Source organism: Acinonyx jubatus, chromosome A2 (assembly GCF_027475565.1).
Source record: "Acinonyx jubatus isolate Ajub_Pintada_27869175 chromosome A2, VMU_Ajub_asm_v1.0, whole genome shotgun sequence".
Classification (NCBI taxonomy): domain Eukaryota; kingdom Metazoa; phylum Chordata; class Mammalia; order Carnivora; family Felidae; genus Acinonyx; species Acinonyx jubatus.
Window position 1 is genome coordinate 52,089,886 of NC_069383.1, and position 20,174 is coordinate 52,110,059.

The window sequence follows — 20,174 nt, forward strand, 5'->3', positions numbered from 1 at the left end:
TAGTATTAGACATACTGGACTTTTAGGAAATATGCATTTGGGGAATACAGGGGAGTCACCACAAAATGTTAATGGAATCAAGTCTTTTCTGACACCAAAGTCTGTCTTAGCAGTTCTCCATGCTGCCTGTCCCTCATGACCATTGTGACCATATGTAATGAAACAGATAATAATTCTACTGATGGAAACATGATTTAAAATCCACACATGTATGGGAATGCAAGCTGGTGTAACCACTCTGGAAAACAGTATGGAGGTTCCTCAAAAAACTAAAAATAGAACTACCCTACAACCCAGCAATTGCACTACTAGGCATGTATCCACGGGATACAGGTGTGCTGTTTTGAAGGGACACATGCACCCCCATGTTTATAGCAGCACTATCGACAATAGCCAAAGTATGGAAAGAGCCCAAGTGTCCATCGATGGATGAATGGATAAAGAAGATGTGGTGTGTGTGTGTGTGTGTGTGTATATGTATGTATACATATATACATATATATATATGTATATATACATACATATATACACACACAATAGAGTATTACTTGGCAATCAAAAAGAATGAAATCTTGCCATTTGCAACTATGTGGATGGAACTGGAGGGTATTATGCTAAGTGAAATTAGTCAGTCAGAGAAAGACAAATATCATATGACTTCACTCACATGAGGACTTTAAGATACAATACAGATGAACATAAGGGAAGAGAAATAAAACTAATATAAAAACAGGGAGGGGGACAAAACAGAAGAGACTCATAAATATGGAGAACAAACTGAGGGTTGCTGGAGGGGTTGTGGGAGGAGGGATGGGCTAAATGGGTAAGGGGCATTAAGGAATCTACTCCTGAAATCATTGCTTCACTATACGCTAATTTGGATATAAATTTTAAAAAATTAAAATTAAAATAGAGGAAAGAAAAATCCACGCATGTAGTCAAACTGGCCCAAGTTGGAGTTCCAGCTCCACCACTTACCAGCTTTGTTGCTTTATTTCATGTCACCCTTCTGTGCCTCAGTGTCCTCATCTGTAAAATGCGGCCAGCCATACTTGCCTCTCATGGTTTATAGGAGGATTGGAATAATTGAAGTAAATAAAAGGCCAGTTTATACTAGCTTCTCATTGAATGCTAGCTCCCTTCTACCCCACTTCTTATCACAAAAAGGAAAACCTGAAAAACTTAAAACTTCAGAAGGCAAATTGCTATTTAGGATTTCCAGTTGAAATCATTTTTCTTATGAAGAGTTAATTATCCATGAAATTAAATATGTATGCATTCATGGAACCAATGTATTTATAATGTTAGAATATGAAGGTGGCTGGTCTAGAAATTACAAGACTTTCTTAATGTCTTCACAGCTGATGTTTTTCTATCGTGGGAATATTATAAAATTACCTTTTACAATTATCTAAAGAGAATAGTGTACCATAAGTTCAATTAGGGAAATGGCACGTGGTTGAACGGTTACATTCAGGTGTGTAAATGCAGATGGTTGGTTTAGATGCTCACTCGTAAGTAGTTCAGTAATATTTTCTGTTAAGACAAGATCACAAATGGGAATTTGTTTCCCAAGTAGGGTGACCAACTGTCCTGGCTGACCTGGAATTGGAGGGCTTCCAAGAATGTAGGACTTTTGGGGCCAAACCTGGGAAAGTCCTGGGGAAACTGGAATTTTGGGTCACCCTACCAGGCCAGCACCCCCAAACTGATCTGCCTATATCAGTCACAGTTGCTGAAACTGTTCATGAGGACCCTGCTCTGCCAACTGCCAGTTTTTCCTGTTACTGGGCATAGCACTTGATCTCTGACAGTCACCTGGGAGACCCCAGGTGCTGAGACTACTGTGGAGTCCATGTGTGGGAGACAACACTGTTGTCTCTGTTATGCTTTGTCACTTATACCCCAATGCAGCCTGTTCTATGCCAAGAACATCACTTCTTCCAAAAACATGGTGCTTTTAGCTCTGTGTACCTACTCTTCTCACATTGCTACCCAAAACAAGTCCCTCATTTTCAGGGTGGAGGTAGGAGCGTTAAGAGAGGATCAGATGCCATCTTATCCCCTCCCTCGTCTTTATACTCTCATGCACCCTCCCATTTGTATCAACCCAGATGATCAACGTCACTCTGAGATGACAGTCGATGCTCACTCTTAGATGGATGGCTATTCACTATTTCCCCAGACAGCCACCTCAGAATTCGAGTTGCAGCTTGCTTAGGCACCTGCACAGCCTTTCTTCTAGGAATATGACGTAGTTAATAATGACCTTGAGACCTGCCAAAGAGCAGCCTATTGAATAACTGCCATTCACCAAGTCCACTTCAAATGACACTCCCACTCCCTACACATACTAGTGAAAATGAGTTCAGCCTCCCCTGCTCTCCCATAGCAATTACTTTCTGCTTCTATTTAAACTTCAATCATGATCTGCCTCTTATTATAGTCACTTAAGCATGTGTCTATCTCCTTCATAAATTGTTAGATCTTTAAGAGCAGAGAAACTATCTCACTCATCTTTATATCACTCTTAGAACAGAGCAGAGTACCTGTCACACAGAGACTGTTCAATAAATGTTTCAGGAATTGATAACATCCTTGGGACTCCAGAAACTCATCAGAGATCAGCTGGCTCTATTATGACTTGGTCAATAATTCAGTCTGTTAGAAGGAATGACTATGTTAAATATGTTCTGCCAACTTTGCTTATTCTTGCATTAAAATTTACAGACCAGTTAATTTAGTAGCTTGCTTTGATTTGAAAAGACTTGGCAGTGACAGAAAAGATGTAGGAATCAGAATAAATAAAATTCAAATTATTCCAGGCAAACTTTCATTGAAAAGTCATTTGAATGATGCTGTTCCCTCCAGTAGATAGCACCCAAACAGTAAGGTGCTACTTAAGAGAAAAAAGGGTAAAATGTGATTTTTATTATCTACTCAAAAGTTCTCATTTCAACTTTTTTTTTAATGTTTATTTATTTTTGAGACAGAGGGAGACACAGCACGAGTGGGGGAGGGGCATAGAGAGAGGGAGACACAGAATCTGAAACAGGCTCCAGGCTCTGAGCTCTGAGCTGTCAGCACAGAGCCCGATGCAGGGCTCGAACCCATGAACCATGAGATCATGACCTAACCCAAAGTCGGACGCTTAACCGACTGAGCCACCCAGGCGCCCCTCATTTCAACTTTAAATTGCCTCATAGCACAATACTATAGCAGCCAAATCAATGAGTAAAGTCAAATTTCAAGTAAATACACTGTAAAAATCAAGTTTCAAATTGAACTAACTTCTGGAAAACAAAAAATCCTGAAATTAGGTTTAGATTGGGAATCAAAGGAATCTGTGCCTTATAGAAAAAAAACTAATTTTTAAAAAATTACTAGATTAAATATCAAATTTATAAAAAATTACAAGTTTAAATATCAAAATTGCCTAAGGACAAAAATAGTTGTAAGATGTACCCTACATTAAAGTTAATAAATTAGTAATATACATACTACGCTAATATGACATAGTAATATGTCAATACGTTAGCAATGTAAGTGGTTACAATTTGCAAAAACTCCAAAATTATCATTAACTCAAAGCCAGAGAAAAGTTATTAGTGACCCAAAAGGTATTTCAGAGAGTTTTGGTACCACAATATTCAAGGTTGGCGGGGGGGAAGTTACTTATGAACCTGATAAAAGAGAGAATCTAAGGTGAATCAAACTTCTGAGATGCGGGAAAGAAGGGTCAGTTCAACCAATAACCCTAAGAGCAATGAAAAGCTATGTTTAAGTAAGCTCCTGTTCTTTTGTCAAGGCCCTACTATAAATGGTACCTGTACCTCCTGAAAGAATCACAAGGAATCCTTTGAGGTTGCCCACCAAACATTGCATTTGTTGTGCTTCCTCTGGGATCACTCCCAGGTGTCACAATCAACTGCAGACACAGCGGGCTTTCACTGAGCACCTACCATGTGTCCAGCAATAAGACAAGTACCGTAACACGTCATCACCCCATTCCAAGAATTGCAAAGTGTTTCAATTCTGCAGCATTAGAACAAGCTGAAATTGATACTTAGCACACTAAAAAAATGAACCGAGATGACACATACGATTAATTATGTTATTCCACTCTGATTTAAAAAAAAAGATTCTGTGTGATTTCACACTGTGCTAATTTTTCTAATAGGTGGAAGAAAAGGCAATCATTTAGTTGTGACAATATCATAATCCTTCTACCCATGAACCACAGTAAAAGAATATTCCACAAAACTATCTCGTTAAAAAGGCGGTTTTACTTTATGGCAAACAGAAAATGTATTTGTTTAATTCTGAGCATTGTAACTGACTCCCATATTCTGCATGGAGTAAAAAAAATATTTTCTGTTGCCCACATAGTAATAAGTAACCATATAAGCATAATGCATGTATATTGGAAAGAAAGAGGGAGACAATGAATTTGTCTGTCATCAGCAGGACCATAGAGTCTGTGTGTGGACCTAGCTCTGGACCATGCATCAGGCATCTTTACTTAGCAGAAAGCACTGTGCCATGATGTGCAACTCCCAAATCAGGGCTGATTTTTCCTTCTCTTTATATCTGCTCTTCTGTCTTGACCCATATCTAAATGCGGAAAAGGGCTAGAAGATACTAAGAAAGCTAAAATATTGCAAAAGAAATAGTGAGCCCTTTTGTTTCTGAATTAGGGAGTAGGACCAACCCTACAATGTTTATTCTCTGAACCTGTAAGTTTGTCCATAAGATCATAGTGAAGGCATCTCAGGCTGAGAAGTCTAGTCCTGATTGGTGGAATGAAGATTATGGGAGATAGCACTCTGCCCCTGGAACCAATCTATGGAAAAGCAGGTGGGATTTCAGGTGGGGAGAAATGGAGGAACACTGGGGAGAAGAGAGCTGGGCATGAGACTTGTTTTCATCCCAAATACGATCTTCCCTTCAGAACAGTAACCAGTGATCCAGGTCTACCATGTGGGCAAATTCAAAGTATAGATATCAAAAATAATTAAAAAGCACTCAAAATATATACTGTTTTCTCATACCTGCATGTCCTCTGCTCCTATCTCACATTCTTCCTCTGGCAGTTGGTACTCCTGCTTCAAACCTCAGCTCAACATCAGTAGCTCCAGGAAGTTTGACCTGCCTCCTCCACTCTCCACAGCCTTGGGTGGGAGCCCCTTCGTGGCTCCTGTAACACCTTGTGCCCACTTCTTGTTAGAGAGAGAGGAGATATCTCTGCCCCTGAAATGGGGAATAATAGCTGTGAAGAGTCCCTTCCTCTGTTCTCATTCCTACCTCCTTTTGCTTAGTAGTGGTGGTTGGGGAGGGGGCTGCTGTTATTCTGGTTGATTCATTAGACCACAGGGCACTGTGGATGTGAAGGTCTGCCCCACAGACCTCACTGTTCCTGTCACGCTCCACCAGGATGCATGAGATTTGGTATGAGGGACAGGGGTACTTTAAAAGTTCAGGCCTTAGTCAAGTGTCCTGATTCAGCTTAGGGCAGCCCTGCATTGGGTGTCATTGGATACTTGCTCATCTGATACTCTGGTCCCATTTTGGCAGTTTATTCTATCTACAGCTCCTTTGTCTGGAAAATGCAAAGGGAAGCATGATGAGTGGGAAGATTCTAGCACCTAACTATATCCCAAACCTCTAAAACTCCCATCTTTGCACTTCCGACAATACACTGTAAATACCTGTCTCCCTCATTAGATGGTAAACTCCCTGAGAAACTATTATTGATCTTTATGTCCCCAGTGCTTAGTACAATGTACAATACATATTAGATACTCAAAAACTGTTGAGTGGATAAATGAATGGTGAGTGAGTTTGGCCATTCCTGTACCTACTTCACTGACCCAACTCCTGGCCACTCTGCCTCTGTTCCTATCAGGTAGATCCCTGACCATTCCCTACACAAGCTCTGGCTGACCCACCTCTGTGTTCACCCACCTCAACATCCATATTCTCTATTAAGCCTTGCCTAGCTAATTCTGCCCACACTCATTTCCTTTTCTAAATTATTTTGCACAATTTAGTATTTTTGTTATTCTCAATTTAAGTGTACCAGAGTTATGTTCTTAACTACGTTGTGTAAGACCTGGTGTCGACTAACTTCTTCCATGAAACATTATCAGGTGTGGCAATGTTGCAAATAAAGGAACTGCTGTTTGTCTTCCTACCTTGGATGAGGTGGGGAAAGTCACTTATTTTCCCTAGGCCTCAGTTTCCTCTTCTGTCTGAATGTGTCATGGGCATTGTGAGGAACAAAAAAGTGCAATGGCATCTGCAAAAACTTTATGCAGAATTTATACCTCTTAAGAATGTAGACTAGAGTTTGGATCAGCAAAGACCTTAATAAATGCTTGCAGATTTAGTTGATAATGATATTGTTGCTTACAGGCATCTCATTTTAATGAAGGGTCACTTGTTCTTACTGTAACTCTAGTAAGGATTATTATTATTTGCAATGACAGATGGGTGATCTGGTACATTTATCCCTATTCCAAGGAGGGTCAGCAGGCTGACAATGTTTGAAAAATATTACTAGGGAATCTCTTGGAATGTATTTTTGCAATTTATAAGTGTTTACCATTACTGTATTTCTGAAAGTGAATTCTTGTTTATTAGGGATACCGTAGTCTATTTGGGCTGCTATAGCAAATTACCATAGGTGGATGGTTTAAAAAGAACAGAATTTTATTTCTCACAGTTCTGGAAGCTGGGAAGTCTGAGATCAAGGCACCAGCAGATTTGGTCTGGTGAGGGCCTGCTTCCTGGTTCATAGACAACTATCTTTTCATTGTGTCCTCATGTGATGGAAGGGATAAGGGAGCTCTTTGGGGTCCCTTTTATAAGGACACTAATCCCATTCATGAAAGTTCCACTCTGATGACCTAATCAACCCCCCAAACACCCCACCTCCAAATACCGTCACCTTGGGGATTAGGATTTCAACATATAAATCTGAAAGGATACAAACATTCAATCTACAGCAAGGGAGTTGTAATCCAACACAAGAATTATCAAAAACTTCAACTTTATACATTTCCCTACTACCACTTACTTGTAACATTATCTTAACTTGAATTTTGATCCCAGTATAAACTTATGCCGAAAGTTGAGCAAGACCTATGATCCCCATTTCATTAGTGAGAACTCAGAAGTTTAGTAAATCTGAAGGTCAGAGAACCTGAAGCCACTGAGTCAGGACCACGGGGCTCACACGGTATGAAGGTTCAGTCCTCTCTCTAGGAACATGAGGTGAAGAGGTGAGTTATCAAGGCCTGATTGATAGGTAAAAATGTAGGCTATTTAATATTCAGCCTTTTGGAAATTTAGATTTGGTAGGATAAGAGATTTAAACTTTTGTTTTAAAATCAAATTCCCAGGCTATCTTTCCAGGGTCCATAGATGTCATTCCTATTTGCTCTGCTCCATGTAACCAAGAGTTCTATAATTGGTGACGAATATTCAGATTATCTGTGCTGCCAAATGAATCTTTCAGTCAACTTATTTTGCATAATAATAACTTCAGTAAAGAACTTTTGACGTGTGATAAGAATATATTAGGTTGGTAAAGAACTTTTGACGTGTGATAAGAAATTATGACTTATTCAACATTTTAAGATAAAAAAAAACACTTTACATATTGGTGTGGTAGATCCCCCCCACTTCTCCTGGCATAGGGAAGAGGAGATACGTTCCAGGACTCCCAGTGGATGCTTGAACCCGTGTAGAGTACCAAACCCTACATAAACTATGTTTTTTCCTATGCAGAGGTACCTATGATAAAGTTTAACTTATAAACTAGGCACAGGAAGAGATTAATAACAATGACTAATAATGAAATAGAACAATTATAACAATATACAGTAATAAAAGTTATGTGAATGTGGCCTCTCTCTCTCAAAATATTTTACTATGCTGTACTCACCTTATTCTTCTTCTGAAATTTGAGATGATCAAACGCCTAAGTGATGAGATGAAGTGAGGGGAATGACGTAGGCGTTGTGACGTAAAGTTAGGCTACTAGTGACCTTCTGATGATTTGTCAGAAGGAAGAACATCTTCCAGCCACAGTTGTCCGCACGTAATGGAAACTGCAGACAGCGAAACTATAGATAAGGATATTTAGTTCGAAGTACAAGGAAACAAAAATAAGGACAAATGTAGGAAAATCACAGAATAATTTCATTAAAGGAATTATGTTCTGTAGTATCACTGTCTTCAATGGCTGAAGAAACAGAATTCTTTATATACAGAGAATATTTTTTATACTCTAAGATTCCCTAAGACATAATGTATATGGGGGTTTTGTAAGCAATAAAACAACACATAAAAATATTTTTATCGTGTGGTCCAAAGTAAAATATAGGATGAGACCCATTTTCTCATTGTCTTTGATTTGGAAATTACATGTAAGAACTCGGTACCATAAATTTTAAACTAAACCCATGCATAGGTACATGAAGGATGGGGAAAGTTTAATAACCTTTAGCTAAATTAATTAACATACCCCATGTTCTGTGAAAAAGTAGTCATTCCTACTCAGTGTATTTCTGTTTATGACTCAAATTCTTAGTGTATTGGCCTAAATACACACATAGATCTGAGCTGATATGATAGCTGCTAAAAACATGTGGCTATTGAAATTAAAACCCAATAAAATTTAGAACTCAGTCCCTCATTTGTACTTGCTACATGCATGTGCTCAAAAACCACATGTGGCTGGTGGTTACTATATTAGAGGAGAGGACATTTTGCAGAAAGTTCTATTAGACAGCAATCCTTTCTGCTGATAGCTAAGGCTATCAGGTTAATAATGATTTCATGTGTATGTGGGGGAAAGTTCAGCAAATTATTCTAAGTTAGCATTCCTCTGCTCAATGTTTCCAAATAATTTTGTTCCCTCTCTCTTTCTCTCTCTCTCACTCACTCACACACGCACACACACACACACAGCTGAGTCTTGATCATCATTAATCATCATATCTTTATAACTTCCATAGTCACTGCTTTAACACTGGTGAAGCAAACCTTGAACCTCCTACTGAGTGAGATTGCGATGTAACGAATAACTTAAAATAATTCTGACTACTGCAACAACAGATTTTTTTCATTGAGGAACATACACGTTTGAATGCTTGGTACTTTATTTAAACACACGTATATACAAGGACAACAAAGGGAAACTCTGCAGAGTTGAGCACAGTGGCTGCATGCATTGGGAGGACCGGCAGACTCTAGTTTTACAGGATGAAATATGGGTTGAAAAATAGGAAAAGACTGGAGAGCAAGTTTCATTTCCCATCACCACATAGAAGGGTCTTCCAGCCTGTCAAACATAAGAAGCAAAGCACGTAAGAGAAGCTTCCCAGCCTCCTGGGAGGCTTACAGAAAGTGAGACATTCAGTTCTGAACTGAAAGATGATCAGAAACTGCTGAAAAGGCTCCTGTTGACATTCTAAATAGGAGGTCAGGTAGAATATCAGAGCAGGAGACAGTGGCATCATATGCAGAGACCCAGCTGAGTAGTTTTCACTCATGTTCACGGGAGTCTCAAGCAAATCTCAGAGTATTTAAGAGACCCTGTATTTATCAAAGGAGCCAAAGAACTCTGCAATATTTCTGAAGATCAAAACTACAGGAATTACACAAAATGGTAACAAGAAAGTTATTGTTACTCAATTCTGAATATGCTTTTGTTTTCCTGCAAGGCTTTTTATGTAGTAAGATACTATTTTTATAAAGAATACTTTTTAATAAAATAGCGTTCACAGGCAACTTCGAAGCTCTCAACTTTTGCCTCCTCCTAATGGCACAGGATTGAGGCTGTCTCCATCAGGGTGCAATTAACTGTATTTCATGCACCAACCGTTAGACTTTAAGCCACAAAACAAAGAGTAGCAGCAAGGTTATTAAGTTTGGATGGTTCCTTTCCTTACCCAAAGCAGATAAGGTTTACCCTAAACTTTTTACCATGGCAAATATCACACGCAGGTCAATGAAACCTTGAAGGCATCTATTGTTTAGTATTAAAAACAACCCTTATGAATTTTCCACCTGCTTCCCTTGCATTTGCTGTTTAAATCTGGGTTGATACCTCCAGACAAGAACACTGGAGTTTTATTCCAGTCCAAATTGTTACTTCCTTCAGAGAAAACAAACCCGACAACTTTAGACCTGCACCTTTGCCCAGACTGGCCATTTCACGAGAGGACAGAAGGATGGTGGGAGGGAAAGTAAGTGGCTCAGCAGGTCACCCCACTTGTTCTCTGGGGAGAACGGCAATAAAGAGGGACACGCCAGTCACGCTCACTGAGCAAGTGTTCTAGTGACCTCTTCTGGGGAACCTGGTTCTTGACATTGTCTAGCTTTGGGTTTAAGGCAGACAAGCTCCCACAGAAATGGATGAAACCATGTGCCACGTGATCGAGGCAGGAGGCATCAGACAGAAGAGCCAGAAAGTTATGAAAACAGAGGAGGGCCAGGCTGCTTCCCAACAGCCTTCATTGTCCAATATTTGACACCAGCTCTTGGCGGGCTCCTCTTCCCCAGATGGCTCCACATTCCCAGAAAACCCCAAGGTTACAGACAAGTCCCTAAGAATATTATGCCCTTAACATTCATTCCTTGAAATTTCTCTGTGATATTGAGCTTGAAATATGTCAAAAAGTAAACACTAGCCCCCACCCAGCCAAGACTGATCTCCGGCTTCATGTAAAATGAGGAAGATTAGAATAGACTCATGAGTGATATCTGCAGGATTTCTAGACACTGCACATACTGTATGAAAACTAAAGATTACCCCAGCCAAAGATGTACTGCTGGTCATTTCAATGTAGAGATAGGGACTCACTCTATGTTCTCTCAATTCTAACACAGTTAGAAATTCTATATAGAGTCATTTCTGAGGTGAAAGTCACTTATATTTAAAATTTTCAAAGGAGCACCAAATAATCTGTGGTCGAAAATAATACCCCACAGAAGTTTAGAGATTTGCAAATTAGTCCATGAAAAGAAAGGTCCTCACTGCCCTTTTCCCCATCTCCATTTCTGCCAAAATGCTACCTGCTCTGGAAGACTCATTCCAATGTCTTCCCCCTCCCAGGCAGCCCTCTGGGATTTCCCTCCCCTGTGCATCTTGAGCTCTGCAACAATGTCCCCACACAGGCTTTTCATACCTAGTTCTGGGAACGTTTTCTGTGCTTTCTCTCATCAAGAGGTCTGAAATCAGTGTCTCAGGGCTAGATCGTTTTCCATACCTTAAAAAAAAGGGGGGGAAAAGTCTTTTAAAACAAGTTTGAAATATTCATAAAAAGGAAAAATATTTAGGAAAAAAAGGAAGATAGTCTCCCACTTGGCTGATCATCTGCTAACAATATAATCTAGTTATATGAAATAGACACCATCAGAAATATTATTTCAAATAATAAATACATATAATTTGGGGGCACCTGGGTGGCTCAGTCAGTTAAGGGTCAGCTTTGGCTCAGGTCATGATCTCACAGTTCGTGGGTTCAAGCCGCTCTGTGCTGACAACTCAGAGCCTAGAGCCTGCTTCAGATTCGGTGTCTCCCTCTCTCTCTTTCTGCCCTTCCCCCACTAGTGCTCTCTCTCTGTCTTTCAAAAGTAAGTAAATTTAAAAAAATTATAAATATGTATAATTTTGCTTAAATAACAAGTTAGCAGGTTATTTGAACCAATAGAAATTTTTAGTTAAATTCTTGCCTTTTTATACTACCACAAACAATACATATATAGAAACTTTTATAACTAAGTGACAGGAAATAAAAATACATTGCAGTATGATTTTAAATGTTTCCATAATTAGTTAATTGGCTATAGTTCTGATGATATACAGCAGTTTAAATCTTAACAAAGAAACCAGATGATTGTTCAGAAACAGCCTTAGGAAAAAAAATCATCAGACAGAAGTTCTTGACCTACCTGTGTCTTTGAATCTCAGTTTTCTCATTCGTAAAAAAATCACAACTCGTTTTTAAATTGGAGTCTTTGTAGAAATCTAATGTGAGTCACAACGTTTTGAAAGCAACTTAGTGAAACACAAATGCAAGGTATTGCTGTTGAAATTCACCCATTCTTACAGAAAGCAATAAACATGGGTCCTATATTTTCCATACTTATTTGGGGTACCAAAAGCTAAAAACCTTCTTTCATGCTCTAATTTAAACTGCCCTGTAAATATAAAGGAATTTCACTGGTCCATTGAAAGACTGTGGAATCTTACTGGTCTTTTTTCTCCTAGAGCAGGATGTGGATAGGACTATATGTGAATGCAAGTATATGCTATTTGTTCCAGGTGAGTGAGGACACTGGTCTCTCTATCTCTCTCTCTCTGTCACTGCTGAAGGGCCTACCAAGCTGTATCTTTTTCCCTTTCTCAGAAAAGACCTTGTATACCAGAAACCACGTTGTTCACGAATGAAAAACTAGCCTGGATGGATTGATTAGCTAATAAGCAAAACAGCAAAACAAAGTATACCCTGCCTATCAAGTGCAATTAAATCCAAATCTTTTGGAAAGATTGCCTATTATTGTTCCTTTTGCTGGGGCTTAAAGGAAGCAAAAACAAACAAATTGCCCCCCCCCATCATTTATAAGATTTCCTCAAGATTTTCTAGAGTTGTGATGTCAAACTGTAGATTGTTGCTTATATACCTACTTATTCTGTTCATCCGTTGATTTTATTAACCTTAAAACTCTTGAGCAACCTTAACTCATTTATCTTCCTCATGCTCCAGTGAATAGAGGAACTGACGAATGTTTTCTACAATTTACTAGTAAAGAAGCTAAATCTAAAAGAGCAGGATTCACAGTCATAAAGTGGCACCCAGGACAGCATTGTTCACTATTCTTCCTTCTCTGCTTAATTCGGGATTCTCCTGCTGCTCTACAATGTTTCACCTGTCAAAGATAGAGTCTCTGGGGAAAAAAAAAATTCTCAAATCTGGCTTTACATTGATATCACCTGGGAAGCTTGTAAAACCACTGTAATGCTCAGGTCCCACGCACCCCTGAGGTTCTGATTTAACTAGTCAAGGCTGCAGCCCAGTACTAGCATATTTAAAAAGCTCCCTAAGTGATTCCAGTGTCTGACCTGGATGGAGAAAGACTAATCTAGGGCTGGGTTTCTCAACTTTGGTACTATTAACATTTTGGGCTAGAAAATTCTTTGTTGTAGGGGGCTGTCCTAGGCATGGTAGGATGGTTAGAACATAAAGTCAGCCCCAGCTGGGAACCACTGATGTAGGGGACTGGAAAAGCCAAATGTGGACGATCCATGCTCTAGAATAAATGACACAGCTTTCAGGCAATGAACCAGGAGCGTATAGCTTAAAAACATGGACCGAGTAGAAAACGGGAGGAAAGAGAATGATATCAGACTACCATTTGTGCCAAATGAAAACACCTGTTCACAAATGACGCTGTAATTTTCAAAAATACAAAATTGTGCAGATGATCGGGTTTGTGGGGTGGGAATGGAGATGATGGGTGCAGATGATAAGCTTCTGATGGTTTCTAAGAGGGAATTTATATGAAGATGAGACAAGAAACTCTGGTTCAGGATCAACTCATTCCCACCTAACCTGAATCTCTTCCCAAAAAACTCAAGCCCCTTTCCCTTTATTTTTGTTTCACCAAAGAGGTTAGAGATCACACTCGATGCTGATGGTAGTGACAATATTGAAGGAAAATCAGTAGGAATGCTTGAATTTCACCACCCCTAAAAAGAAAAGCTTTCATAAATGTTCTTAGATTCATGACCTATAAAATGTAGATAATTATACTCACTGCAAGGCTTTGAGGTAAAGACTGGATGAAATAATGCCTAGGGAAACATTTTGAAATGCTAAAGCTTTATACGATGTTAAAAGCTTTCTTTACAGCAATCATCTTTGAAGAAATAAGTTCTATGTTATAAGTGACAAACTAAATAACCAACAAAGGTTTTCCTAGATAAACGACAATTACTATCTTTTTTATTTGAACAATTCTTTTCTCTAGTCTATATGAAAGCATAAGCAAGAATTTGAAGCAATTAACTTTCTGAGAAGTCTACTAGAATATAAAACATTAGTGCTTTTTGCTAATTAAAATGAACAGACCTCAAGGTTCACAAACCAGTACTATTTAATTCCAACATTTTATGTATTTCTGATTCTATGTAAACTGGGACTTTCAAAAGCTTTTTAGGATGTCATATCCCTGTTTGATGAAACAGGAAAAAAATTCTTTAAAAAAAATACAAGTTTGCCCCATTTTGAATCCTTCTCAAGGACTCTCTGACTTGTAAACAGTAAAAAGTATGGTAAAAACAAAAACAAAATAACACTTTACAAACCATAATTTAAATATGTTAACATTAGTGTTTTTAAAGGGTTCACCCTTTTTAGCCTATCAAGTTCATTTGATCTTGGAATTGAAATAAGATATTGAATGATTTAGAATTAAGATGAACCAATTCAGGTAACAAATTTTAAATCCTGTATTATAGTTTGGATGTGATTTTTTTCCCCTAATATTTGATGCTGAGAGTGAAAGCATGGCATTTAATTTTAGCTTTCCGAGGGTTCAGAATAAAGTTTACAATTTTCCAAATTCCATGTAATGCCAGGGTTTATCCTAGAGTGACTAGTTTTCTTCTTAACAAAGCACTAAGTAGGCACTTCTTTCTCAAAACTCACCTGCTATAAAATGGGGAAAGTCTCTGCATTTTAGATCAACTGTTTTCATGCTAAATCTCTATTTATTGGCACCAGGATTTTTAAGTTAAGAGCTGAGACTGAAAAAAAAACAAAACCCACTGTACAGAAGACAAGAAAATAGCTCTATTTGTCTTTTCCTAAATACTGTCATGCAATTTGCTCTGGGCAGCTTGGAAAATCTGGCAATATCTTTGGCAACCCAGCTGTTTCCTGGTTGGTGTGGTGGTTTTAGTTCCTACACATTCAGCTCACCCTTCTCCCTACAGCACTTCCCTAGAGCATTTCTGACCTGTTTTAGGGGGTCCTTTCCCATCCAGGTTTCCAAACAGTCCCCCAACTGCTCTAAGAACCAAAAACAGCAGGGAGTGAGTGGGAGAAGATGGCCAGCCACACAGCTTAGGGAACCTAAATCTGGGGACGGGGGGGGGGGGGGGGGGGGGGGGGGGTCACGATGTTGTAACTACAGTTGCAGAGGGAAAGTGTTCAGTGCCCTATGTAATTATGCAGGGAACTGAGTATGTGCCTGAAACTGTGCTGCCCTGGGTTACATGCAAGAAAAAAAACTGGTCCCTGTCCTCTGAGGTCCCCAGGATCTCAGCTCCTGCAGGCAGGGCGCTCCTTGAGTGGGTCCCGAGGAGCCTACCCACCTCTGCCTGGTGATGAGGTTGATGTAGTGTCGCAGCGCTGAATAGTATCTGGCCATGTCCTCTGCCGGCGCGTCCTCTCCTGGGTTGTCTGGCTTGGAGGGGTACGCCTCGGCCAGCGCGCCCAGGCACACAAGCAGGGACAGGGCGAGGGTCATTCCGGATAGCCCCAGTCGCTTGCTACCCAGCATCTGCCGGCACAGAAGGGAAAGCGGAGAATAGTGGGGTTTGAAAGGATACATACCTCGAACCTCCCTCCTGTATGTCCCTCGCCACCCACACCCCGCTACCACTCGAGAGGGAAGTGGAGGGTGGTGAGCACCGCGCCGCTTACTAAAGGCACCATCTGCCCTGCCCCACCCTTCTGCTCCACGCAAAAAGTCCGCGCAAGTTCGGTCCAAGTCGCTGCGCGGAAGAGTCACGCAAGGAGAGGTGCGAGGCGTGGGACTAGAGCTCGCCTGAGCCAGTTTAGATAGTTTACAAACACAAGTAGAAGTTCCTTCCCGTGGGGTGAATAATTGTCACTTTCCTACCCCCAAACCCCAGCCGGAGGAGAAAAGTTTCTTCTCTAATACTTTTGGTCTGTCTTTGCTGAAGGACATCGGAGGTTATGGCTGAAGATTCCTTCGGGGTGACAGTTTGGGAGAGAGGGGAGAGAACTCCCCGGGCAGGGCAGTCTCAGATCGGATCCCAAGGATCCGGGAAAGTGGCAGGGAGCTTCCAAACTCCGGGAAACCTCCTTCCCGGCGTCGACCTCCGAGGAAATGGGGTTGGGGGTCGCGTTCCCCTTCACACCCTCCAAAAGATAACCCAAAAGGACCGCGCCGCCGGGGAGGGGGAGGGGAGGGGGGCGGGAGCAGGGCGGGTGGGCAGTCGGAAAGGACCAGAAGGAGCAAGTGGAATTTAGCCTCCAAGAGAGGTCACCGCGCGTCGGGGCAGGAGAGGACCGAGAGAGGCGCGCAGGGATTGGGGAGCCGGGCACGACCCTCCGGTGGCCCCAGAGCTCCTCCGAGGGTGAGCCGGCGCGGTCCCCCAGCTCCCGCCCCAAGCCGAGTGGGTCGTGGCACTCACGGTGGCTGGTGGGCGGGCGGGTGTGGCTGGGCGGCGAGGGCCTGGCAGTCGGGTGCACCTCTCCAAGGGGTGAGAGCCAGCGGACCTGGTGTGGAGAGCGGGTCGAAACAGGGCTTTTATGGAGCTCCCTCGCCGCGGCAGGAGGGGCCTCAGGCAATCACGTTCGGGTGACTCCCACCCCGCCACTTCCCGCCCCCGAGTGGCGGGGGACGGGGGGAGGGGGCTGGCGCCGCAGTCGCGCCAGCGGCGGCTCCTGTAGCCACCCACACCCCAACTCTCCGACCCCAGACCCTGCCCGGGGAGGGGGGCCTGGAGAGGTGCGAGCGTGGGCGCGGGACCAAGCCGACGTCCGAGCCCCTGCCCTCCGGCCGCGCCCAAACCCGGCTTTCCCTCAGACCCCGTCTAACCTTGCCAGAGATGGAAGCAGCTCAGATCGTCTTTGTCGCCTGCCACTGGAACCCCAACCCGCCAGGGTAGGGGGTACATGAATCCTCTATTTGATGGAGCATCTCCGGGACCCGCGGGGCGCAATGTCTGTGCGCTTTCGAGTGGAGACAACTTGGGGCGCAGATCTTCCTGCGCGGAAAGCAGGTCCGGGGCGCCTGCTCCAAATCCTGAGTTTAGTGGCTCCCAAAAGGCCCCCTCCTGCTTCCAGGGTCTGAGAATGGGCTTCCGTGGCTTCGGCCCCTTTCCCCAGCTTGTGTTTCGAGGGGATCAGCCCGCTCCAAGTACTCGCCCAACCGCTAGGAGCCCTGCTCCATCGGGACCCAAAGAGTGTGGCGTCCGAAAAGACCTCAGAAACGGGACACGGTAAACCCACTTGCTCACTTTGCTGGGAACGAGAGGCGTTTTGACCATCTGGAGACCCATTAAAGCGCCATGGAACGAAAAATTCTGATCCAAAGCTACTGGCTAATTAAACGAACAGGAATTTCTTCTTTGTTAGCCCTTGGATAGTTACAAATACGCACGTTAACGTTGATTAAGAATGTAGGTTCTGATTGAAATCAAACAGGTTAAGAAAAGAAGAGAGAGAGAGATCACCATTAATTTGCACATCACATTAAACCTGTTGAATATGAATATGAAAGACGCAGAAACCATTCTTACAGAATCAGGATTTTATGTCCTAAAAGTTCCCTAAATGAATGCTCCTAGAAATCAGACTCTTTCTGAATAAAATGTTTAGGAAATTAAAGTGTTAAGTTACAGGCTGTTTTAATGTTAAAATGACGAGTGATTCTGTTAAATTGACACTTTGTTTTTGTTCTGTTTCCACCACACTGAGTTAAATATCAATTAATGTGTGGCAAGCTCTGAGCTCTCCCTGCCCTGTGGTGTGTGTGAGTGTGGTGTGTGTGTTACAAATTTTGAACACCACCTCCCTTTCACTTAGGTGAATGCTTCTCTTTCCATATTGCACAAACGTATGACACGGACACAAATATCAGGGCTCTCAGAGTGGCTTCAGGGTTCTTAATGTCTGGTAAAGTTAGAACAAAGCACCTTCTCATTTACAGCTCTTTCTTGATCAGAGGAAAAAGCTCAGTCCACTTTTCCATAGATAATCTTATTTTTAGAGTGTATCACAGATAACACATCAGTCAAAACTTTGAAGGAGTCAATGAATTTGGAAGAAATCCCTTCTAAGAAGATGCACCATTCTTGAGGGGAGAAGACTGTGTTCATTTGATTAATTTAGCTTACAATAATGTCACTGGTATCCAAAACTAAGCTTATTCTCAGGGTTCAGCATTTGGAGATATATTCTTACATCCTTATCCCACTGGCCTTGGGCTATGAATATTACATCTCTTCTCTCGGGTGTTAGCTACATTAGCTTCTATAGTTTTCTATGCTTCTACATGTATAGATACACTTACAGCTTATAAATTTGCTTGCGTTTGTTATATGAAAGACATAAAGCAAAGCCAAAACTCCTAAAAATCAAAAGAACAGTTGCTCACCCCAGCATCTCCTTCTAGTTGCTGAACCATTTCTCTCCTGTGTTTCAAAATCAAGTTTATTTATTTAGTTATATGTATATGCATCCTTAGCAGCTTTACTGAGATACAAGTGAGATATGCTAATCTACAAATGTTTAAAATATTCCATTGGTTATATTCTTATACTCTGTGAGGTCATCACCACATTCAAGGTAGGCAACATATACATAACCACCAAAAGTTTCCTCATATCCCTTTCGTGTCAACATTTATGCTACTTCCTGCCTCTCACCCGGGCAACCATTTTTATTAATTTCTTATGCATCTTTTCTGACTTTTTTATGAAAATAAAAGCAAAACTGAATATATGTTCTATTTTTCCTTTTTTGTAAGCCGAAGAAACATACATACTGTTCAGCACCTTAATCTTACTTAATACTATATCTTGGAAATCTTTCCATTTAGACCTTAAAAGATTATTAACTTATCTCAAGCCCCTCTCCTCTCCTTCCAGGATGGAGGAGTGGGGCTGAAAGTTTCAAGTTCCAATCATGCCTTGACTTTCTGGTGACCAGCCCTCATCCCGAAACTATCTAGAGTGCCACCCCCCCCCCCCCCCCCCCCCCCCCCCCCCCCCCCCACCCCCCCCCCCCCCACCCCCCCGCCCAGCCACCAGCCATCCTGTCAGCAAACAGACACTCTTCTCACTTTAGACAGACCAAGGCTCTTAGAAGCTCTTGTCAGGAACCAGGTTAACCACCAAATATTAGAACAAAAGATACTCCTAGCACCCTTATCACTCAAAAAATTACAAGAGTTTTAGGAACTCTAGACCAGGAACTGGGAACAAAGACCAAATGTATTTACTATACCACAGGTGGTCAGATCAGGTCTCATTGAAAAGGTGACACTGAGCAAAGACTTGAAGAAAATGAGGGAATAAGCCAAGCAAAACAAAACAAAACTGAGCAGAGCATCAGAGGCAGAAGAAAACCTGATGTAAAGCCTCTAGGGTGGGTATGTGCCTGGCATTTTCCAAGATGAGCAAGGAAGCCATTGTGGCTGGAGCAAAGTGGGAGAGGAAGAGGATAGTAGGTGAGGTCAGAGAGGAGTGGAAGAAGAGAGATCATCCAGGACTGTGTACATATTTTTGTGCTTATATAAGTGAACTAGAGAGCCATTGCAGGTTTGAAGCAGAGAAGTGATATGATCTGACCTATATTTTTAATAGAGTCACTCTCACTACTCTGTTGAGAACCTGATGAGCAGCATGAGTGGAGGTACAGAGGCCTGTCCGGAGGCTAGCAGATTAATCCAGTAGAGACATCATGGTCACTAGGACTAAGGTGGTGGCAGGAAAGAGGTGAGAAATGGTTGGATTCCAGATATATTTTAAAGGGAGAGCAAAGAGTGTAAGAGAAAGAGGAAGGAAGGAAGGAAGGAAGGAAGGAAGGAAGGAAGGAAGGAAGGAAGGAAGGAAGGGAGGGAGGGAGGGAGGGAGGGAGGGAGGGAGGGAGGGAGGGAGGGAGGGAGGAAGGAAGGAGAGAGAGAGAAAGAAAGAAGAAAAGAGGAAAGAATCAATTTACTGTTATCAAGATTGAAGGAGGGGAAATCATTACAAGCCTCACAGACATTAAAAGGATAATAAGCAACTTAAATAAAAGGATAATAAGGAATGTTATAAACAACTCTCAAATATAAATTCAACAACTTAGATTAAATGGAATAATTTCTCAAAAACCATAAATGACCAAAACTTAGCTATGATG

The 20,174-nt window shown here is 41.6% G+C and overlaps 1 protein-coding gene across 1 annotated transcript; it reads right to left on the reverse strand.

Annotated features, from left to right (window-relative positions):
* Window positions 1-9,129: 9,129 nt before the first annotated feature.
* NPY (neuropeptide Y) lies at window positions 9,130-17,408 on the reverse strand. Its single transcript, XM_027075131.2, has 5 exons — window positions 16,867-17,408; window positions 16,460-16,544; window positions 15,392-15,579; window positions 11,199-11,279; window positions 9,130-9,349 (listed from the first exon to the last, which is right to left on the reverse strand). The coding sequence occupies exons 3-5, from the start codon at window positions 15,577-15,579 to the stop codon at window positions 9,325-9,327; spliced, it is 294 nt and encodes a 97-aa protein (XP_026930932.1). The 5' UTR covers window positions 16,460-16,544; window positions 16,867-17,408; the 3' UTR covers window positions 9,130-9,324.
* Between the last annotated feature and the right edge of the window lie 2,766 nt (window positions 17,409-20,174).